General features: G+C 38.1%; 1 protein-coding gene across 10 annotated transcripts in view; it reads right to left on the bottom strand.

Moving 5' to 3' along the window:
- TRDMT1 (tRNA aspartic acid methyltransferase 1) overlaps positions 1 to 25,163 on the bottom strand; it is a 41,529-nt gene that overhangs the window by 13,271 nt on the left and 3,095 nt on the right. For 4 of the 10 annotated variants that reach the window (XM_053966968.1, XM_053966985.1, XM_053966994.1 and 1 more), the window contains 5 exons: positions 16,634 to 16,728; positions 7,832 to 7,941; positions 6,058 to 6,134; positions 4,519 to 4,590; positions 663 to 728 (listed from right to left, as the gene is read on the bottom strand). In XM_053966968.1, the coding sequence (XP_053822943.1) occupies positions 663 to 728; positions 4,519 to 4,590; positions 6,058 to 6,095 (176 nt within the window). In that variant the 5' untranslated portion in view covers positions 6,096 to 6,134; positions 7,832 to 7,941; positions 16,634 to 16,728. Of the gene's footprint in view, positions 1 to 662; positions 729 to 4,518; positions 4,591 to 6,057; positions 6,135 to 7,831; positions 7,942 to 8,759; positions 8,778 to 15,361; positions 15,415 to 15,558; positions 15,634 to 16,633; positions 16,729 to 25,163 lie in introns of those variants that run through there. The other 6 variants (XM_053966927.1, XM_053966958.1, XM_053966947.1 and 3 more) reach the window with 3 other exon arrangements.

Here is a 25,163-nt window from a genome sequence, read left to right as displayed (position 1 = left end):
TATACAGGGTGGCAGTCGGTGCTTTAAGGAGTGCAGGGAAAGATCCCACTCTGTTCCAGTGAGAACTGAGAAGGAAGATGGCAACTCTCTCCTGCTTTGGTCACAAGAGAGGAGAGTGTTCCTGCTGTGATTAGATTACTGTAGTGACACCTTTCCTCTTCCACATTTCAGATCAAGACTAAATACAACCTTCTTACCGTATCTCTGGACCATTTGATGGCAGCCCTGAACCAGGGATAATCTACTATCAACAGTGGCACTCAAGAAAGCCCCTAGACTATTCTGTGACCGTAACACAAGATACCATGGGATCCTGTCATGAATAAGCCCCTGAAACCTCTGATTGTAACACCTATTACTAGTTTTCTTTTAAAACTAATTCTGACCTTTTCTAAAGCAAACATGATCATCAAATAAAATCAAATCAAATACTCATCAAATAAAAATAAAATACTGTTATATTTTATCCACTTAGAGACACAACCAGTTATCTAGCAAGTTCTTTTCACAACCTAAGATTTTAATTCCTGTCCCATCTCAAGCTACTTTGTTAAATCCAATTCTAGGAAATAAAAATCCCGTCTAAAGAATAAATCCCTTCTCCTTCTAAAGAATATATTCTTATTGTAAACTAAAACCTGCATATATTAATTAGAGTTTACCTTGCAGAAGAGGATTCAAATCCTTTAACATTTTCTAAAAGTAGGTATTTTGGAAGCTTCTGAAGCCTACAAGGAAAAGAAAAAGCAAATCAGTGTAACAAGATGTAAAGTACATTATATTCATCCACAGATCTGTTCAGCTAGCAGAAAGATCAAAGTATTTCCACATCATGCTAGCTGTTAAAGTTTAGCATCCTTAAAAAAACAACTGAATTAAGAATGTGGACTGCTGGTAAAAACCACAAACTCCACCTATGTTTGGATGAACACCTGTACCCTCTTGTACTCCATGCATGTACTTTTGAAAATGTTTATCACTCTTCCTTTCCTAAAGCACAATAATATTATTAAACAGATTCAGTGTATAATAGGAAATACAATTGTTGGGGGAAAACCAATTGCTACTTAGCCATAAAACTGTTGTTTTCAAGTGCTCGTATTGGAAATCAATGTCAAAATGTCACATAAATCTTACTGATAACACATCAGAACCAGTATTCATTTAACTGATTTAAGAAACACAACATATTTAGAGTTCAAACTGCAGATATTCTCAATTTTCTAAACTTGACTTTTTTATTTTGATGGGGGGAAGGAGGTGTCTCAGCTTTAGCAGGATCAGTGCAAAGGTCTGGAAATAGGCACATTCCAAAAACAGCATATTAAATCTCTGGAGAAATGAGCATGCCCAAACTGTGCCAGGGACTGTTCCAGCAATTTAGAAGCATAGATGATTCAGACTCAAGTCTCTGGGAACATTCTGTAGCACTGATTAATTCTCTAATAAGGCTAATGTAGACACACAATGTCTGTCACACACTGAGATCTCAGAACAACCTACAGAAGTAGGATGTTAATGTCCCCAGACAGCAGCTTCATGCTTATTGAAGTTAGTGACTTTGGACTTCCATTGGAACAAATCACAGCAGAATTTGTTTCAGCACATTTTTAATTACCACCAATTAAGACATCACATGAATTAAAAGAACCAATGTATCTCACAAGAAACTGGAAAAATGTACAAGAAACTATGCCAAATTTAAAAATACTAGAATTAATAGGGAAAAAGTAATATTAGGCTGAAAAAAGCAGCATCAGCCAAATTCCTTGCAGAGGAATGGAGAATATATCTGCTGGTATATCTACCCACACTCTTCATCATTGACTACTATGAAACTTCTTTTTCAGAAATAATTCCAGAGCACAGCCTGAAATGCAAGCATGCACAGCGGATTGACAGATCACAAGGCAAGTAAGTAATCACTGTACAAAGAGGAAGTGTTAAGTACTTGGTAGGTATTAACATTAAAAATGTTTCTGTAAAAGCAGCACTTTGATGTTTTAGCATTGGATTTCACCAGGTTATGGCTTGGACACAATAAACAGACAGTATCTGGACCATTTGGGTTGGACTTTGCTGGCTGGGTGCTCCAAGGATTTCCCATGTCTTTCCAGATCTTGAAACTGTCCTTTCCATTATCTCTAATATTTGTCATCCCAGGCTACCTCTGAGTCTCATTTCAGTAATATTTCATTATAAAAGGCTGAACAAAAGCTAAGTACATCCAAGGGATGAGAAATTATTGTATACTTTTCATAAACTGCATGCATATATAGCAATTTAGAATGTAAAGGGACAATTCCCATATTAAGAATTTCCTTTTTTGGGGCTGAAGTACTCCATACTCAATGTCTCACAAATGTATCATATTCAGAAAACACATAAACACTATCTTAGTAAAACACAAATCCACTGGAACTGAGAAACTCTACAGAAGCCATCATGTTGAACATTCCAGTGACTACTTAGAGTAGGTGCTGCTTTAAGAACCCTCCCCAAGGAGATAAGGGACATTAGCAGTGTCTCCTGGGGTGTTGAGATAAAATTGAGACAGCCAAGCCCAGGTCCTTTGCATCATGATGATAAAAATTTAGGTCCTGGAGTGTCTAAAGCTCTGGTTTTGAGAAGGAAAAGCTTCTGCTATTTATCCAGCTAAGTCCACAGCAGCTGGGAAGCAATATTTCTGTATTAATGCACTATAATGTCCAAAAGCAGCCATCCTCTTAACCATGTTTCAGTTTAATGGAAAGGAATCCCCAGGTCAGGATGCCTTTAAGGATATGGAAGATGATATTATTCTGACTAATTATTAACTTACTCAGTTAGTAATTAATCTGCCAGGTTTCATTTATCATTTTAACAGATCAGATGGAAACCTGTGTTACATTTCTTGTTCCACAAAAGACATCCTTTGCAACTTCTAAACAACCCACATTCTCTCTCTAATTTTGTGTCTCTAACAGAAGCAGGGGAGTAGTAATAACCATTCTTTTTTATCTAGGAATCTGTGTTTTGTTCTGTGTTGTCTGCCACAGATTTCTTATGTATGGCCCTGCCAAGTCACTCAGCCCTTCTGTGTCATTGTTCTCTCTCTGCTCATGACAAAGGCAAAGACACAGTTCCATTTAATGTTGTTGGCTGCATAAGGTTTCTAGAACAAGGATGAAGACTCTTTTCTCCCAGCGCTAACAGCAGACTGAAAGAAAGGCTTTTTGGTACTGGCTTCCTTCTGTGTTGAAAGCATTCATGAAAAAAAAGGAGTAAAAGAGACACCAAACATTCATCTCTCCTTCTCCAATCCTGACAGCAAGATGAACTAATGGAGGAATATATAGGGAACAGCTGTCCTAGTCTCCAGGTGAAGAAAGACTGCCACTAATAAAAATAATTATGGCTGTTTTATTAGGAACTGGGATCTGACCAGGCAAAAAACGACAGATGAATTCAAGGACACTGTCCAGACAATGCAGTGCTATTCAAATTCTTTAGTATTACTACTCCAAACAAGAGATTGTACTACAAACCAAAAACACACAATCTGCCTCAAGATATCTAGAAGCAGCACCAAAAAGAACAGAGACTTTAAGAAAGAACAGAAGTGGTTGCAAGATGCATTGCATTGTAGAGTCAATAGCATACTTAAACCAATTTTCAAATGGTACTTCATAGTAAAAAAGGCAACCCCGACTGGGAAGAAATGATGATGTCTGGCTCCAGATCAGAAGGCTGAAGGAAAGCTTTATTGAAACTATACCATATTACATTAATATACTATTTAAAGAGAGACCATCCTATTCTACATACATACTTCTTACTTACCTATCAACTAACTAACAAACTCGTGACTGCCTGCTGAGAGTCCGAGACACAGCTGGATCCGATTGGTCACTGAACCCGAACAACCTTCACCAGAATCCAATCAAGCAATCACTTCAGGTAAACAATCTCCATACCAAATTCCACATGGGGAAAACAAAGGAGCAGAGATAAAGATTGTTTTCTTCTCTCTGTGCTTCTCCTGGGAGACAGAATTATGTCTCTCTGTCCAGAGAATGTGAATACCACAGTACCTCTTCAAAAGATGACTATATGTTGAATCCAAGCTTTTGTAACCCAATATTTTAAAAACTTTTCATGTTTCCATGAGACCAATAGACAAACTACTATATTACCTACTCCTGTTTCTATATAAAATCAATGCAAATTTGATGTTGAACTGAAATGAACTCTTTTCATTTATCATCTAGGCACAGTTTAAACAGACATGCAATGAAAAGGAAACCAGACAATGAAAGCATATACAGCAACAATGAAGTGATTACAGCATTAGTAAAATGCAAGTATTTGTAAGTCACATATGATCGTGTGAAAACAAACACAGAATACAACACAACACTAGTAGTAACCCTCTAAAACATTACAGATATCTTGTCTCACTGAAATATAGAAGACCCAGTTACAAAAAAGTCTAGTTACAAAAGGGGCTTTACAATGGAGGTAGAAGTTCATTTATACCTTGGGAGAATATCAAGGATATAGAGAAAGCTCTTGGTCCGTGGATCGGACACATCACCTTGCAGGCCAGTTCTAAGAAAGAATAAAGAAACACAGGTGTATTAGCCAGAGCACACTGGCATTTGAGTTACATCTTTCTACAGAATGCTGACACTTTGTTTTGAGTTTTGAAAGGGGATTCTGCAAAAGCATCACGTATAGACAGGAGGACCTGCTCACAGAGGCAGTGTCCTGAGAGATGCTGTAAGGAATGAATGTCTGCCCCTGGAATCCATCAGCTCACAGCAAGGTTAAAATGGAAGCATTCAGTAATGAAATCCACTCCCCAGTCTGCAGAGGCTTTAGCATTCTGGTCTTGTCCAGCAAAGCCTTTGAACAAACTTGGCTCTGAATGAACAAAAAACCCCCACCGGGTTTCTGGGAATACCCTGCTATTTTGCACTGAATATATTAAATTATTTCTGTGAATTAAAGCCTCATTGTTCACCATTTAGCAGGATTGAGCCCCACATGAATAACTTTGGAATCAATTTTCTAACACTAAACTGGAAAGATTATGTAGGTTACAAAAATGATAATGATTCCAGGCCTGTATTTGCCTATCTTATACTTGTATTAGGTCATAAAAAAAAAAAAAGCTTTGTAGAAGACCTTTAACATGTATCTAAATTAATTAGCCATACACAGATTTTTCTTTTGATCCTATTATAAAGAAAAAAAAGTCTGAAATGTTTCCTATATACATCATAGGTTTGCAGTAATTCATTTTTACAGATCAGCAGCACTTTACAGGGATTTCTTTTCAGTCTTAGAACATTAAATGAGATATATTTTCTTACACAATCATTACTATCACCATCAACAGACTTTTTCCATTAAGCTACTACTTTGCATGAGTGCAGTTACTAGAATCTTACCCCACTGGTCACTGCTGTCAAATGATATGAATTACAAATTAATCTGACAAATAACATCTCAGTAAACTCAGTCCTTAATCAGCAAGATATTTCTCCTTATCATCCACAAAATTATTTCAAAGCCATTATCCTTCTGGTCTTGGCCAAAATAAAAATATTCTTCAGAATAATCTGTCTGTGTGTATGTGCAATTTTCAAAGTGCAAATAAAACCAGATTACACTCTTAAGTCTCAGGCAGAACTGAGAAATTCCAATCCTCCTTCTGGAGTTGCCCCAGGAAAATATTAGATTGATATCGAAAAGGAAAGGCAGGACTCCTAAACACTAAATTTCACTATTAGAGGAATAATACAGTTCACAAAATTGTTGCTGTAAGAAGCTTACTTAACTTAAACTGAATTAATATATACATATGCAAGAAATGTGATCAACAATTAAAATGCAAATTGCTGCATTTCTTTCACTTCAGTAAACATCATGGTGAACAGAGCTACAACACATTTTCTTAGGAAGAGAAAGATACACAGATCACCCACACACAGTGTCACTCTTGATAACATTTCTCCTTTGACCGTATATAGTGCAATAACTGCGCTTTTTTTCCAAGTGTGCTGTACCTACCTTGTAAAAGGCTGACAGGGAGGACTCATCAAAATCATATCAAAAGATAATCTGTCAAATTCTTTCAGTGTTATGCCCTGAAAACATAAAAAAATAGAAGAATGTTGAGTGTTGTGAACTGTACAAAATTCAAGTCATCTTTCAGATCAAACCCCTCTTACTTCCAGCATGCTTCACTTAGCAAAAAACTACCTAATCTATCACTTGACCTAGTAATTTAAAAATATTTTCTACCTTGGCAAACCATAAAATGTAAATATGCATTCGCTGCTCTTCATATGAAACAAAACACTAATACTAATAAGGTTAGCATTTATACATAATCTTGAGGTTTGTATCTGCTCATTCTTTGAGGTGTGTAGTAGTTCTTTCAGTAGATACTCACCTGTTATTTCTCCTGAAAATAAAGTATCATTACTCAGATATGAAGTCTTTGTACATCAAAACCAGTGTTCACATACTCAAAATATGTGTAAAAACATCTGAGAAGAAAAGTAGCTCAAGTGTAAATATGATAATTTTTACAGATACAAACTATGGGTTTTAGCTCTTAGGAGCCCACTGGCAATGCACCCTATAAAGTTTATTTCATAATTTTTCCCCTATGAAAATTAGCCAAAGATATTGTATGGTTGAAATTCTCCTCTACAAAGACAATCCTGCTTAGAAAAAAAAGAATTTCTTTTCTAAGTCTGTGGTAGGAATTAATTACACAGGTAGAAAGTCCTCTAAACTAAGTTTTCACCAACATTATAAGATCAACACATTAAGGGGCCAGGAGGAAAGAAGGACAATGATCAAGTAATTATGACTTGGACAAAGAAATCACTCCTTACATATTCTGAGGGATACCTATACAGCAAATGTAATGTAGCTACCCTCAGAAAACTAGACAAAAGCTGCTATTTTCTTCCATTATATTTGAAGAAGGTGTCACTGACTCTAATAATCTGCTCTTGTCTACTATAAAATGATACAAGCAAAGATTCATCTTCTTTTTGCATTATAAAACTATAAACTATCATTTAGCCAGTTATTATTGAGTGCTGAATAAGCATTTAACCTTTAGCCACCTATTTAACTCTTACTTAAGCTGGTGTGTTAAAACAGACACAGTATCTTTTACTGTCATGTTGTAAAACTGTAAAAGAACATTAAGAAGTATACAGTAATTTCTAACTCAATCCAAGCAAAACTCCATGCCTTGTTGCGGTGCGTTTGGGGGGGCCCCCTAAATATAACACCACAATGCCTAGCTTGCCCATCATCTATTAAAACAGAATCCAATTTTACTTAGTCATTTTTCAAATAATTTGGCAAGTGACAGAATTCCTAAAACATTTTATCTGTTGAGCCCATTAAAAAAAATTCAAGAGTGTTCAGTCCAATATATTTTGTTGTGCTTCTCTGAGCCCAACTATAACTTTAAAACAAAGGCATGCCCCCAAGTAATTTAATTAAATTTTTTCAAAGTACATGAAAATATTTTTTTAATCTAAAAATATGATTTTTGACATTCCTTCACAGATGGTAAGTGTTCCTCTTGACATTTATATAACCTTTCTTCATGCAGAAGGCAAGACTTAAAAGAAAAGCCTGCAGTATGAAATCCCTCTTACTTCAACAAGCAAACACAGCACAACCAAAGTTAATGTAAAACTGCTATATTCATAATAACAAATATTTCTGTTTCTCTTGTTACTAATAAAGACAGTGAAAGCAACTCACATCTTACAAATGCCAGACTACAGTAAAAAACACATTAATTACTCACCTCAATAGTCTTTGCCCATAACGGCGTGCTGGGAAAGTTGTGCTTATAAACATCATTGGCAAGAGTGTTCACATCAACAGCAGCTACAACTTCTGCATATGTGCGGCTTTCTAAAATTAAAAAAATAATTTGAAAACTCTAGCTTCTCTTTACTACTCTTAGAAAAATATATTTGCTCAGTTGTGTTACAGCATGGCTCAAAACCAAACGGCAAATTACACAATCAAATTCTGCTGTGTTGTCTTTGAAACTTTGTATAAAAAAACCACAGTGTTTTCCTAATCATATGGGCAATACACCCTTCTTTATCTATCCAAAAATGGAAGCTAAAGTAGACAAAAAAAGTAGATAAGTAAAGTAGGTAAAAAAATTCCAAACAGGGTGCACCTCTACAACATTTTCACCTCTGTGCAGGTCTCTGTGGCCAGCAAGTTCCTGGCTACAGGCATCCTAAGTCAACCTGCCAAGCCCCACTGCCACTACCTTGTTCTCTGACAACTTACAAGAAATAAGTGTGTTATTTTAGAGGTGTACTACTTCTCATTATGAAAAAATAGCACCAATATGTTTGACATATGTCTACTCTTCCAATAAAAATTTAAGCTGCCTGAAAAACATTTGTGCTTACATTTCAGTGAAGCCTTAGGCCTCAAACTCAAGTGCTGCCTCTTTTGAGTTAAAGGTCCCAAAATACCAAACTTGGCAGCTTCTCCTCTCTTGGACAGAGGTGTAATTGAAGAGAGGACAGCGTAACAAACTCCCACCTAAAACCCTGAAATAAAAATACACTAAAAAGAATGTAAATAAACAACTGTTAATTTATAGAGTAAGAGAGTAATAGGTTCTACAGAAGATAAAGAGATAAAAAGAGCAGTGTTTACTCCATTGCTCATCATGTCACACTATTTGTTATTACTAAACACAATACCTTCACTGAGGCTTTTTATCCAAGAAGACGGGTTGTGGTTACTGTCACAGCTGCAGGCAGAGAAGTGACCCTACCTCCTGATACCTGAGATCAGTATCAACCACCAGGATATTTACATTATGGTCGGCATTACAAAGCCTCAGATGAAACACAGGCAACTTTAAAAAACGTTTGTAAACCAAAAGAAACAAGGCAAATAGCCACATGCCTTTGAATAATCTATAAATATGCTCAAGTAACACATTAACAAATGACCTTATGAGACACCGTATGAATTACTGCTAGTCAGCTAATTATTTACAGTTTGAGAGGATGAAAGCCCAACTGGGTGATCCCAGTGGATTTAATTTTGAATAATGCAGTTACCATCCATCCACTATCTTTCAGGTTTTCAAGGCTGTCTTAGTGAAAACTAAGATGAAAGAGAAATCTGGGAATTGAAAAGATTGTAGCAGACATTTTAACAAGGACCCAGCTGGTACTTCCAGGTTTACTTGATGCAATTGAGGGCAAAACGATAAGGTTTTTCACAAGATAAATACTTACAGACCATTAAGGGTCAACATACAAATCATTATTTGCCATTACTGTCTTGACCTTTTGACCAGAAGTTGTAACTGAGAACTAAATACAGGTGTAACCACAAGGACAATAGCACGACTACACCTGAGATTACAGAACAGGTAAGTTAACACTGACACCTAGCGTGAAAAGAAAGCTGGATGAATGTCTCAATTTACAAACATATGCAAGAACCAACACTCTCATCTTCCTAAAACAAAGCTGCAGCATCTAAAAAACAGGAACAAATTTCCAATACTATTAAAGAGACTGCTTTTGTCACTCCTTCAGTTCTTAAAACACATTGTCCTACCAAGCTAACCCTTACTGTGTTTTCCAGGTACTCCAGAAGAAAAATAAAATTTAAAAAATCAAGACCCTTAAATTATTATCTAAATTAACACATAGTTTAAAAAGGGCAATTGGGAAGGCAAGCTGTGTGCTTTCTCTCACAACTCATGATTCAGACACTCGTTTTTTTACTGCCATCCATTCAATATCTCCCTGTGCACATACAAGCAAAAATAGCTACTGAGGACTTCACAGGCCCAAAAGCCTGGAGATACTGGAAGAGAGCACACAGCTAATAGTAATCTATTGAATCTCCTTGCAATACAATGGTCAGTCTAAACCAGAGATGTAAAGTAGCATTGAAAAAGGACAGGAACTTTTCCTGAAGTATTCTACCTGAGATCCTCTCTTCCTAATTCAAAGACCTGATAACTTTTTCAAAGCTTCTCCTCCTTTTCATTTCGAAGTCATAGCTCACTTGGGAATTCCTGCTAGAGAACAGACTCCCACTAAAAGCTGATTAAGCATATTTGTGTGGAAATGCCCTGGAAACGCATGAAGGAGCTCGAGCAGACAAGCAGCTCTCACACATCCAACCTAACAAAGAAAAGCTTGTGTAAATTTCAAACAATGTGAAAATGCAACATTTTTAAAGAACTTCTCCTGAAAGTTAAATAACTTTATGTCAAACTGTGATATTCTGCTTTTCTACAGCAATTACATTTACTATTTGAAAATTACTATAAGGAATACACCATAAAAAAAGCCTGAAAGCAGAATGTAAGAAAAACAGAATCAAGACTGTGTTTAACTATCCCCAGTGACAAAAGGCACAAAACCAACTCAGAAATCGCTGACTTGGTGGGATGTTAAATCAACTCCCCAGAATACATAGCAGAACTTCAATACATAAACAGACACAGCTCTGGAGATTTTTTTATCCCACTCAAACAAGTAAATCCAATTTTCAAAACAAAGATATTTAAGAGAATCACAACAATGCAGAAACCAGTATCATTTTATTCAGACTAAAGAAAAAATAATACACATTTCCTAAGTGAAACTAAGAGGCTGCTTGAATACATGATTTGCAGGATTCTTCAACACCAGTTTCTGAACTGAGACTTTTCATTTCTGAGCAAGATGAGTCCAAATAGTTCAAATGGAAGCCACAGACATGATGGGGAAGTTACTGAGGGAGGTGTTACAACTTATTTTTACGCAGACTAGATTGCAGCATTTTCTCTTGGCTGAAAGCAGGTGAAAACAAATTTGTATCATCCTATAAGTAATGTACTGACTTCACACTTAAAGCTTAAAACCTCTTGGACCCAGACAACAGAAACTCTTTGACTGTTACTTAAACTGTCTAAAGAGGCAGCAATCACACTTTGGGTCCCAGTTCTCTACTTTACTGAATACACAAGCCCTTTCAAGCCCTTTCAGCTATGGAGGTGTCATTCTTGAGGGAAAGGGACACTGCTGTAAGGACTGGAAGGTGATGCATCTGAAACAAAGACAGGATGTGTGCATTAGCTTCTGATTTGAAAAAGTAAACCCAAAGAGTGTCACCTTCAAATGCCAGAAATAAAACTTCTGACATTACAATATCTGTCCTTTTCCTCTTTAGAATTGATTCCTTTGTCATGTGTTTCTGCAGACTTTAAAATTAACATAGATCTGTTTATATTCACTACTGTACTTTTGCAATAGAGTCATCAATGTCAACAGAATACATGAAATACACTGTGTTACAGCAAGGGTAGTGGTGGATTGTAGCATATTGGAAAATAGGATCCAGAACAATTATCTATTCTGACAGGTATATGGAAACAGATGGAAAAGGGAAGATTAGTCACAAGTTTTGTTAGTCCTATTTCCTTTTAAAACAGAGAGCAAAGATTTAATTTCTGAGTTGTCAGTTCTTGGCTGAAATGATTAGGCTGAACTGTCCATGGCTACAGTCAACATGACTATCAGAAAACTCAATACTTGGTTCCTGCAGGATACTTAGCAACTCCCTTCACTGCTCTATTTGTAAAGGATTCTATCACATTAAGCCATATAAACTTTATAAACTTACATTATTGCACAACTGGAACCATCCCGTGCTACAAAGAGCTGTATTTTGGAGAATTTTGGAGAATTTTGGAGAAGCATTAAATTGAGTTTAGGTGTAAAAACTTGCTCAAACCAGCAATTTTTCGTTTTGCATTGTGCTGAATGTCAAAGCCAGTTTTGTCTCCTTTGCCTCTCCTGGTGGGATAGCTTTGCCCAGTGTAAATACACACACCAGTTTACTGTGCTGTGCAATTCACAGAGTCAATCAACTAAAATGAACAAACATGCATGACAGAGCACAAGAGACAAAAGTTGTTACTCTGTAAAATTGAAATATAACAATTGCAGAGGAAAAATATCACCAACTTCATTACTGCAAATTTATGGTATTTTTTTGAATATGTCCTTTAGTGTTTCATGCAAGAGGACTTTTTTAAGGGACCTGGCAGATTACAAATGCTTGTGGCAGAGACATAGAACCCATTTTTCACGGGAAAACTGCCTAAATTAATACACCAGTTTAGGTTTGTTTTGGTTGGGAAGGAGGAAGAGTGGGCTGTTTGTTTCATGGAAAGTTGCTAAGGAAATGAATATGTAGCCACAGATTTTCTAAAAATAAACCACTATTTTTCACTGTAGAAACTCTGCACTTTATAAAGAACAAATTCACACACACATAAAAAAAAATATCATAGATTTAGATGTATTTGACTTAAACATCAATCTTTATAAATCCCAAAAAGCTTGGGGTACAGCAAGGGAAGAAGAAAGAAATGCACTTTCATCCCTTAGCTGCCTCAATCTTTCAAGAATGTGAATATGAATGTGAAGACTCACTGATTTCTGACTTTAACTAAGCTCAACTTTACCATCTTTTGATGGTATCTTTATCAAAAGATACCATCAAAAGATGGTATCTTTTTGCAGGCCTTTGGTGTTGTTAAAATATTATTATAAAACATTCAAAATCTAAAACCAGAAATTCTACATGTGCTGAATTATCTATAGCTAAAGTACCAACTTTAGCTAGCTAAAGTACCAACAGAGCTAGACAATCCCCAAGATTTTTCTTTTTCAGCTTTAGACTGAAACCTAAGTTCAGAAACAACTTTCTCTTCACTGTCAAAAATAATGTGATTAAACTATGAAGCTATGTACTCACAACTTCCATGTACTCTTAACAGAGAAATACTTACAAGAGATTATAAACTTCCATCAATATGTGAAAATTCAATTATTTTTTACTGTAGGCAAGGACAATCTCAAAACCAATTGCATACTATTTGGTGCTAAATGCATTCTACATTAATGACAGCTGCTAAAACAACAAACATCTTCATCCTGCAAGCTATCCTACAACTAAGTTTTTGAAAGATCACAGCCAAGAAGGGCATCAAGGTAGAAAAGTCAGTGTCAGATTTCCTGAGAAATACCTATTTGACAATTGAAACACTGGCAATTTCACAGAAAGGTAGAAAGTTGGACCAGCTGAATTAACCATAACTAACTCCATTACATGGCAGTAACTAGGCTACAAGAACTGCAGAATCCCTTTTGTACAGCAAGGCTTTTCTGGGATGCTGCCACTGAAATATTACATGCTCCCTTCATTTTCTACATATTCTTATTATTTTTCTTGGCTTATAGATTCACTAGAAACCATACTAAGATAATATATTATTATAAAGAATCATCATCTGTTGTGCATCTGGCTTATGGAAGCACTGGCACAATGGAGGCCTTTCTTTCAAACTTCATATTTATATGGAAAAAAAAACCCCAATCCTTCTAATATTTCTATACATGATTTAAAAGAAGATGCTAAACAATCTGCCACTTGCTAAATGAAGGAAAGGATGAGAGACCTTTTCAAACATCATGGTTTCATGTACAGATACAGGCCAAAAACATATAAGAAACACATTATTAAAGTACTTACAGCAGAACATTCACTTCTTCTCTGTTTTATTTGCACATAATATCAAACGTTTTAATGCCCCTTGACTTTACTTTGTTCCTTCATAAACTGTGTAAGAAAACTGAATCCAGATGTCTAAAAGACTTTAAATACCAGGAGAAATTATCAAATGCCCAAGTACATTTCTGCTCCCAAATGAAATCCAATTCATCAAAAACAGTTTTATATAATAATCAGTTATTAAATACTTAACTTAGTGCAAATTTTGTAGGAAACTTTTAATCAATTTGCCTTTTACTTTTAACAAGACTCTAAACAAGATTTTCATCTAGAAGTGTATGGTTTGGCCATTTCCTGAGACAACACAATGCTTACGGACTGAACTCTCATATTTTTCCCAGATACATAAGCATCCAAATTGAAAAATATTATACCAACTGTAATGTAAATAGCTTTGTGTCTATTCACTTTGCAAATTTCAATTGGTACCATTTTGAACTAGTTAGGGTCATTTACACAAATAATAAATTAAATGTCCTTACTTACAGTCCCTTTATCTGCTTTGGCTGATACCACTACAGAAAAAGCTCAGTCTCACTGTTCATACCTATTGCAATTTCATCAGTCAAATGCAAATCCATAAGATCAGAAATTACACCAAAGACTGACACTGAATCAGCTTTGTCAGCAAGTTCAGAAATTGTAAACGTGGAAGTAAATGTACCTTTTCAGGAAATAATAAAAGGGGTTTCATTAAGTCCTTCAATCTCCAAACTACACCATTAGGTGACCTGATTTCAAGACTTCCTATTTGTAGTAACTATTCACTGGGGCATCCCTAATTCAAAAACTTATTTTGTTGTGTATTTATATACATTAAAATATATTTTATATATTTATGTTCATAAATAAAGCACTTAGACACATTCAAGCAAAAACAGGATAGTAGGAAAAATGCTACTCTGACAACTGTGAGTGTGTTTTAAGTAAATAAATGATGCTAAACGGATTTCACTCCATAAGCATACCCTTAATATTTCATAGCTCCCTGGAAAAATAGCAAGATTAGGCAAGTTTCCACTTGATGTTTTTATGAAAATGCTCTCTGCTAATGCTCCCGAAGACTGAAAGATTTGAAGGATTGTAGTTACAGTTAAAATTATTATCGTAAGTTATACTTATCATAAGTGATTATCATAAGTTATACTAATGTGTGTTGAAACATGGACTTCAAAGTAATAAGGTCCAGGGTACTTTACAACAGAAATCAATAGCCCTAACTCAATTTTTAATTTGGGGAAGCCAATTCACAGAGTCTGCAGGATCTGCTGAAGGTCATCTGGGCCATGCTTTAACAATTCAGCAAATTGAGCTCCAGGGTTCCTTGTGCCAGATCAAAAAATCACCTGGGAACATGGGCTGGTGTGAACTCTCTATACCAGCTCAAATTCCACATTTAATTTTCATGTTTATAAAATGTTACACCAGCCTCAGATGGTCAGGCTCGCTCATACTGGAACATGGCTCAACTGTTCACCTAACTATGGCCTATGAAAACCAAGTCCACGTGCATGCCAGTGGAAAACCCTGGCTCATGTTGCTATCATCCTGGGCATCCCAGTGATCCCCATCCCATCTGCAGCAGGGGTGTCTCTGTATTACACAGAGCACATAATAACAAACACAAAATCACGGCCTCTCCAGAAGCAGCTGCCTGGGCCAAACATGGAGAAGGGATCCCTAATTTCCGTCCCTACGTGCTCCTGGGTACCTGGTGCCACACGCCGGACTGGGGCAGGGGCTATGGGAGAAGAGGGGCCACCTTTGTCCGCCCCATCGACAAGAAAGAGGCACCCTGCATTGTTCCCCCTTCCTCAAGGCGGGGCCCCCTCGGGAAGATGGAGCCCCCGAGGGCGGGGTGTCCCGGGCGGGGCAGGCAGCAGGGAGCCCCGCGGGACGCGCCGGTACCTCTGAGGGCCTGGTGCATCCCCCCGATGCCGCTGTACAGCTCCAGCACCCGCAGCGCCGCCATGCTCGGCTCGCCCGCCGCCCCGCCCGGCGCCTCCCCGAGCGCCGCCCGCCCGTTCCGCCGCTCTTTCGTTCCCCCCGCCCGTCCTGGCCTGCGCCGACGCGGAGTGGCGCGGCCTGGCCTTGGTGGTCGCTCGGGGAACCACGGGCGGGATCGGCCCCGCAGGACGAGGCCACCCCCGGCTCAGCCGGCCCTGCCGCCCCCTGAGGTGTCCGTGGGGCGGCTGCTGCTCGCGGCTCCGCCACCTGCGCCCTGCTGGCAGTGAGGGGCGGGAGAGGGACCCGCTGCTCGCCATGACTCCCGTGGGCGTCAGGCCGACCCAGTGCGGCCGGCGCAGGGAGAGAGTGGCAGCGCGGGGTGGCAGAGGGGCTTGTCCTCATGAGGGGCACACGTGTGCTGGCCCGCCCGGTGGGCAGCTGGTGCCGGCGGCCTCGGCGGTGCCACGGGCCCGGGCGTTCCGGTAGTTCGACGTACGGTGATGTTTTCGAAAGGTCCTTTCAAAGCCCGCACAGGAAAGAAGGAAATGACTGATGAAACTGCTCTCATTTGCCCAAACGCTTCTTGCTAAATTGAGAAGGAAGACACTGCTCAACGACATTGTTGCCCCTGAAAAGTGTCCGGTCTTTTAAACAAATATATATATATATATATGTATATATATATGTGTGTGTGTGTGTGTGTGTATGTATGTATGTATATATATATGTATGTATGTATGTATGTATGTATCAACCATAGTAAATGCGTCGCAGACTGTTACATGGGTTACCCACCACAGTCAAGCAGACACTCACCTACGCCTCAGTTTGCAGATTTAGATTGTAAAGTGAAGATGAAATATTAAAAAAAAAAAATCACCCAAACCAAACCTGAACATGTTTCTCAATTTAATTATATTGTTGTGGAGCCTTTTAAGAAACCTGTCAAAAACAAGGTGGGTTAAAGGAATAGTTATTTTTTCCTTAGAAGCTGCCTCATACAGCATGTCATAGTAGCTCCCACCTCTTGACTTACAGTGAAGGAAGAATTTTTAGCTGAAACTGGAGGGCAAAAAAGGAGGTAAATCTGCTGCCTTTCAATGCACTCCTCCAAAATACAGGATGCATGACCTCTGGAAAACAGTGAAATTAGAAACAAAATTTCAAAGTAAAAATATCAGTCCTTGCCAGTTTTTTCTAATCAGTGCTGTCATTCACCTGGATCTTCATTATTAGTGTCTGGGGCTGCTGCTTTATTTGTCAGCCATAGAAGGTGACTAAAACAAGAAATGCAAGTCTATATCTAGTCTACATTACTTGAAAGGAAGTGCAGCAGCTGAGACACCAGAGGAGAGCAGCAGACATTGCAACCAGCTGCATGCAGGTTTCCTGCATTGGTGGTTGATGGAGAACTGAGAAAATGGAATCACATGGTGCAACAAAACTAGAAATGTGCTTGCTGGAGAAAAGAGTCATGGACAAAGATGCTGAAGGCTCTGAAGAAAATTGCTCAAGATGATGGAGATGGGTTACAAAGAGCAAAGTTGTTATCAGCTAAGAAGATACACTTTAATAGAACCCCTTCTAAATATAGATGCAAGGTGAAAATAAAGAAAAAAGCAACTTTTAGACTATTGAAATCAGTAAAGCCGATTAATGAGTTTGAGTTTCTTGTCTTACTATTCCCATAACCTACAGATCACAGCAATGCTAGATACTGTGATGAGTGAGAGCTGTAGTCAGCCAGAAACAGTTGATTTATTTGGAGCTGCCCAGTACCTGGAGTGATTCATATCAGACAGGAAGACAGGGGTGTTTTTCCTTCTTCTTTCTCTGACTCCAAGGTATTTTTGCCATTCATACATAGGAAAAGTGGAGTCTTATGGAAAAAGTAGCAGAGATGTCTCTGCTGTGCTAGTTGGTGGCATGAGAACATTCCCAGCTCAGGGGAAATCCTCCACCTACTTCCTCTTCCAGTGTAGTAAACTGGAGAATATGATCAACATGCCTCCATTCTGGCAACAAAGAAATTAATAAGCTAGATTGGGATTTTATTGGCTTCCTCTTGTAAAGAATGGGAAGCACCAAAACTTCCCTAGTGCTCATTTTTAAACAACTGGCGGCAGTCACTTTTATAATTCTGTATGACTGTGGCTGCCCTAACCTGGTTGTCATTATTAATTGACAGCTGCAAAAAGAACCAAAATGAAAACAGGGAATCTGGAAGCAGTTACTTGTAGTGTTCTTCACTTTAAAAATGTAAAGTCAACATAATAATAACCATACTTTCTTGATCCAAACTTAGATAATAGTATTTAAGGCATGCTGCTTATTTCAGTCAGGAGCAATGGCACAGAAGTGCTGAGATCCATGGCCACTCATATCTTGCTTCTCACAGGAAAACCTGGAATGATGGCAGAGAGAGGGTGAGCCCTGTGAAAGCAATCGTTCATACTTCAATCAGAAAATCTTGCTAACATGTGCTGCCATTGCCATGGGGAGAGCTAAATGTTGCTCACACTTTGTCTTGTGACCCCAAAGCAGCCACATGTCTGCAAAATTTCCCAATTGGATCTCTCTGACTTACTGAAATTTGGGTATTGTGACAGCTCCTTTTTACTATTCTCCATGCATATAGGATTGATAGGATTCCTGTAAAACTCCATGAACATTACATTTTATTAACAGAGGAGATTAATGGCAGAGTTGAAGTCCAAAGTCCAACTCTGGACTCTGTTTTTTTTAGGACATAAGTATGGACTGTTTCATGTATCAATTATGGCTCCACAATGTAGTTGGCTTTAAATAACAAATGAAAGGCTTTTCTAAAATGATGTTAATTTATTCTAAATGGGCACATCTACAGAACTATGTTAATGCATTGATGAAACAGCTGTTTGCTTGACTCTAATATATTTATAGTAAAATCTATTTTAAGCAAACTGATCTTTTAATGATATTTTTAAAGTTGTTGACATAAGCATGTGATATCAGCATTTTCACTGAGGCAGCTTTGAAAACTCCTGCCTCCTACGAACTAGCATCGTTTCCTCAATGCAGAAGTTTCTGGAGTTTGCCCACATCTCTGATGAGTGGTATGATACAGATAATCATGCTAGGTCTGAAATTGTTGCCTTGGTAATCAACAAACATCCAGTGAAACAGCTACATGTGGTTAGAGGAACACGAAACCACTGCAATATTTTCACTTCTTAAAATGCTTCAGAATTGTTAAAAACGGTACAATTAGCAATGCTGCACAAGAACATCACAGAAACATGCCCCCTTCCTTAAGATTCTGCATTGTACTTGGCAACTGGAAAGCAAAATTACAAAATATGAATCGAACATGTAATCTTGTCCTCAAAGTGAAAAGAAAAGATTTTTCACTGCTGTTTCTATAATTCAAAAAATGCAGACAAAACTCCATAAGCAGTTACATGTAAGTCTCGTCCCTGCCCTCCCCTTTGCAGCAGAGCAGAGCCAGCAGGGCTCATCCCCAGCTATGACAGGAGGCTGCCAGTCTGCAGTGCCTTGTCACTGGGTTTTGTCGAGGCCATGAATGTAACCCCTCAGCGTAAGGCATGTGATGAAAGGTAGTGGACTTGAAGCTGGGAAGTGCTTGTGAGCATTTCCTCTATATTCAAAAAATGGAGAGAGAGCAGAGAAAACCTCCCTCTGCTCGTACACCGGATGTTTAAAAATGCCTTCACGGTGGTCAGCCAGAACTTTGTAAAAGCAAATATCAATGTTGATGGCTGAACAACAAAAAATGCTTCTTCTCTCCAAAGGTCTGATATAACCTACTGAATACCCAAGTGAGCATCAGGAGGAGTATACAAACATCTCTGCTGTCTGGGAGGGAAGCTCATATTCTGGGACAGAAATCACTGTGGCCAGGAAAGAATGTGAGGCATGTCATACCCTTGCAATGCAACCAGTGAATTGAAAAAAATTACTGAGAGCATATGGCATCAATTATTGTTTCCATAACCATTCACCTAGTAGGTTACTAATAAAACTGAAAACCTTTTGCAGTTTATCAAAATCTATCTTAGTCTATCTTTATCGGATGTTATGTTTCAGAAGGGTATTTATCAGAGTTGATTTCTGCTGAAGTGCTGCTCAAGTAGCTGTCAACCACAGAGGCGATGCTTCCAGGAAGCCAGCTGGGCTGCGCCTGTATGGCTGAGGAAGTCTATGATTTTCATTTATAATGCCACGCATCTGCAAGACTAGAAATGAAAACCACATCAAATCAGGTTTGTCAGCCTCTCTCAATGCATTTTCTAAGAACTTTATACCAGGGAAATTTATGTAGCTGAAATTATTTGGAAGAGTGATCAGACACAAACATTTTTAACCTTTTGCTTTTCAAATATATTAATAGCTCCATTTCAGGATTTTATTTTCATGTTTTGGGGCTAGGTGTATACTCTGTCAGGAATAAGGAATAAAAAGACATTGCTTCTCTAATTAAATCTTTACTTTTCTGGCTTAAATACATTTAAATCTAAATAAATCTGGCTTGTTTGTTACATTTGGCCTGCAGTGGTTACCCAGGCTGGATGAGAGGCATATGTTAACATTATGTTATTGGCTTTCTTGAACTTACACATTCCAGTGCTTGCCAAAAATAAATATATAAAAACCTATATAGTCACTGGATTGAACAAAACCGACTCAGAGCTCTTTAAGGCCCCTGCAGTCAGGCAAAAGATTGCTGGTGCAATGAATGTGTTTTGACTCAGATCTTTGAAGGGTGACAGCAGGCACGGAGCCAGGCATTTGTTAAAGGGGTTCAGTTCAGTTGTTAAAGGGGGATCAGGATGAGGTAATGGCGTGGGAGATCCCAGCTTCCTTGCAAGGGCAGAAGGAAATGATATGGTGCTTGCTGTTCTCTCAAAGGGAGGGGAGGGGAGATGAGGGGAAAAAAAGGAAGTGCAGACAGTGAGCCTGGATATGCCTCTTAACTTCTTGCTTAAGGCAAGAATTTTCACCTCCAGTATCCCCCTATGATTTGCACAACTTATACTGTGCAAACTGAAAGACTTGTAGCTGTATGTCATTGCTGGTCACACCTTCTGATCATAAGGCCATCTAGTATCACCTACAGCTTTTGTACACTGCAGTTTTGTCTTTCAAGGAGATCAGCCCCTGCCCAAACTGTTTTGTTTTTTTTTTTTTTAATTCAGTCCATGTGGTGAGTTTAATCTCTGACTATGAGTAGCATTAGTTAGCACAGGAAATGAGATCTGCCATGGTGGTAGGATTTTGCCAGAAGGGTATTTTCTCCAGAGAGAAAGAAAACCTCTAATGCAGCCATAGCAGAGCTGTAACTGTGGCCCTGCTGAGCGACCTTCAGATTAGATTAAACCAAAATTGTATACAGTGAGTACTGTAAAATCTGCCCAAGAAGCTGAGCACTTGGTGCCTAGGCAGCACAGAGATGTCTTCCACCCTGGTTCTATTGCTAGCATTTGCAAATGAGCTACTTCAAAGCTAATATAAAACTATTTGATATCAGTAATGGATTGCAATTGCAAAAGTTACTGTACTTAAAATATTCTCTTTCTGGCATTGGAAATGTTTACAGATATCTGTCAAACACACCAATATAACATCTGCCCAAAAGTTTCTTGGAAACAGAATTGAAGAAGTTGTGAGATTTTATAAGGATAAACTGAAATAAAGGATAAATTGAAAAGTTACTGTGAAAAAAATCTAGGAAAAATGTAAGTGTCATTTTTGGCTGCTTTTGGGGCCTCATCCCCTTTCCCCTTTGCCTCAACTACGAACAAAAGCTTTAGATTTTTCTAAATTTGAAACAAACTTTTTTTTAGAAAAAAGAACTGTGAAATTAAAATGTTATTTTTGCCAAAACACCTTGGAGAGAGAAGCCCCAAAAAACCTAGCCTAAAAGGGCCAAGAAAGCCTAAAATAGTTCTTTCTGAAGAAATCTTCTTGCACAATACATATGCCAGAATGGACTAGTAGTGTCAAAATTTAGCAGTAGGGAGTTGGGCTTACTTAAAACTCCAGCAAATATGTTTCACATAATTCACCAGAAAAATACAATGGGAGATTGTTGGAATTGTCCATTGGGAGCCCTGTGTGTCAGATGAAGTCCCTGAGGATGATTTTATCACAGTTTTGGTGCCACATCAGATGTAGCACTCATCTCCAACAGTATAGGATACTGTTGTTCAAAACCTAACAATATTAAAGTCAAGTAATTAATTAACCTAAACTGTGAATAATTCACATTGTCATTGGCAGTCCAGGCATCATCTATACTATTGTAGTACAATAGTACTGTGTCCTTCATCTGTGGGATAGCTCTCAAGATTCCTCTTGATATGACAGAAGTTGATTGTTTTCAGAATACAACTGCAGGTCAGTGGCATTACCATATTCAGGGAAAACCATGCCTCTCCCTTTGAAATATCCTGACATCTGACCTGTATGTTCTTTCATCCTGATGTGCTGGACTTACATGATAGGCCTGGTAAATTCTGTCAGGAGTTTTTAAAAATGCCTGATCCATGTCAAATAAACAGCTACAAACACTGGCAAAAGTCTGAGTTAGCAAAACTGAAACATCTACAAAGCTCCTGAATAGTTGTCAGGTTCTTCCTCCTGTCATCCTACATATGCTCTCTCCCACCTAGTATGTGTATTGGACCATGTACAAGACCAAATTCCTAAGGAAAATTTCAGGTAGACAGTGAATTGTCTTTGTATTGGAAAACAGGACACTGTGCCACCTGAAAAGGTATGGACACCTCTACTCTTCCAGACATTTGCTCTCTTCCTTCTCCAGCCATATGCATCATCTCTGCTGTATTTAACTAATTTTCCACTCAATTCTTTATGGCCCACAATATATTATGCATCTTAAATCTGGATCATCTTCCCTCCTTAATCCCAACTGGACAGAGTATATTTATGCTTGAAAATTAGGCATAGAGCTGGCATGTAAAAACTAAGTTCTTCTCAGCTTTGGGGTGTGTGCAGCACCACCTCTTCCCTTTGAAAGGAGCCAATTAATCCCAGAATGGCTAACACAATGTATGCTCAGTTTATGAGTCTCATTGGAACCAAGGACTTGGCACAAGAACTTGGACGGAGGAATCCACTAAAAACTTGGCCTTCAAGGAGCTAGTACTGTTCTGCTTGTCCTGGGCATCTCAAAGGAAGAATGGAACAATTGCTGCATGCAATTAATGATCCCTTTGCTGTGTCCTGCCTCTTCCTCAGAAATATCATCATTTCCTGGTATATCACGGCAAGAAAACATTATGCTATTTATGCTTTGTGTAAGTGATGGAACTGGGGGAGAGAAAAGAATGAAATCACTACTCAGATTAAATTGTTTTTTGGCTAGAGGAGCTCTTTAAGCAGTTTGAGTTGAAAAAGCTTGGCCAAAAAGAAGTAGTAAATGTTTAACTCACAGGGTTCATTAATGGCATACAAGAATCACTTCTTTCAGATTTTCTCAAAGAGAGGATGGATGGATGGATGACTCATCCTTGAAAAGGTTTGCAACCTCAAATTTAAAACAGTGAATCAAAACAGGGCTTCCCATTGTAATGTGACAAGTAACTGTTCATCCACACTGTTGACTTCTACCTGGATCAACAGTTTGCGGCAGGAATTGCAACCTAGTGCTGAACAAGGCCAAGATGGTCAGCAGTGTGGCAAAGGACAGAGAGAAGCTACACACACTATGCATTTTTCATAGATTCTCCTGAAAACTTGAGCTGCTTAATTCAAATATTTTATCTGATATTTAAGTTAAATGGTCCTTATAAAGTGCCTATCATGATCCTTGAAAAATTTCTTGGTCTTTGACAGTATATAAATTTCATGAAACAAAGATGTGGAGAGATAAAATTTCAAATTATCTATTTTGGGGCACCTAAAATCAAGACCGAAAGACTTTGTGTATTCTGTAAATTGGTTCTGCTTAAAGACTTTCAGGTTGAGCATTGAGCCTTAAACCATGCCAAACCTCTTCTCAGTTTGGAAAACCTCATTCTGTATCTCCCAGTCATTGCTAACTGTATTGCTGCCATTCAGCAGTCAGTGCTATTGCTGTTAAATGAAATGACACAGTGTGTCATTCTTAATTTGTGTTGGTTTTTTTTTTTTTAGTTTCTAAGGGATGGATTATATAAATTACTATACTTGTGATAGAGCTTAAAAACCTCTCTTCTCTTCTTGTTCCTAGAGGTGTGCATGGTGTTTGAGACAACCTCAGGACAAAGGACTGTAGTGGCTTTGAAAATGAGCTCCTGATTTGGTACAGAAATGTCATCATTTCATACAGAAAAATTCCTATTCTGGCAATTATAAACCATAGTAGAGAGGTACCTAATGCATGACAATAATAATTCTTTGGAAATGTAAATTGTGCGATGGGGTGGCTTCACTCATCTTCAAATCACTTCCTTAATGATGAAACCCCTGCCAGTTTCATATAGTTCATTATACATTAAAATAGAATATTTTAGACAGACTTGGTTAGTTTTGAGTATAGAGCTTAGTCATTTACTTGAATTTACTTGAAATTATAGAGCTTAGTCATTTACTTGAAAAAATCAGCAGCTAGTCATACTAATTTGATATGCTTTGCAACACTGGCAATGACAATAGGCAACATAATTTTACAAATAAATTTCATAAAAGAATTTCCCAGTTTCTTTATCAAGACAAAAATAAGTCAAGGAGGTTACTCACAAGGGGAGAATTCAATGCTGGAACATTAAGATGTTCTGCAGCCTGGTGATATTCAGAAATCCAAATCAGCTTCTCCTAGTCAGGGAGATGCGTTATCAGGGTTCAGAAAAACCATCACTTCCCTGGATGCACCGGCCTTTCTTGGGGGCTCCTCCTTACACGTGGCTCTCAGCTAAAGGGAGGGACTTATCCCAGCTGAAGATTAAAGCCAGAATCCCGTTTTTTTTTTGTTTTTTTTTTTTTAAACAGGGACCTTTCTGTTTTCAAAATCATAGCAGTCTTTGTGTTTTGGGGCCAGGTTGAAGGTGTTCTTAGACAGTGAAAACCACAGCAGTCACTCAAGTGATAGGCCACAGCACTTATTCTGGCTGACCACTACAGAGGATTCCTCCTGTTCAGTTGTCTGTAGGGTGTTAAGGGTCTTTTATTTCCTCGTGTTAAAATGTGTCCCTATTGCCCAGAGTTTGTTTAATAGCCATGGTGCAGGGGATGAATGAAGGAATGCCTCTACAGCCCTATGCATGCCTGGGCTAAAGGTTGCTGTATGGTACTGACACAAAAACTATTGTATTTGCATGGCAGGATGTTTTTTCATGGATATTTAATATTTATGTGTCTTTCTACACCTCCTGGAAGCAGAAACTTTAGAAAAAGGGCATAAATCTGATTAAGAAAAGCATTCACATCTGTTTAGTCAAGATTTATGTAACTGGAAAGCACATTCAATATTTGGACTAAATTGCTCTCGTTTCTTACTGTTTAAATTAAATGGTAAATTAAAAAAAAAAAAGTGAATGCCAGTCTTTTCAGTGATGTTTTCAGAC

The sequence above is a fragment of the Vidua chalybeata genome, chromosome 1 (assembly GCF_026979565.1).
Source record: "Vidua chalybeata isolate OUT-0048 chromosome 1, bVidCha1 merged haplotype, whole genome shotgun sequence".
Taxonomy (NCBI): Eukaryota; Metazoa; Chordata; class Aves; order Passeriformes; family Viduidae; genus Vidua; species Vidua chalybeata.
This window is presented reverse-complemented; position numbering and strand designations above follow the sequence as displayed.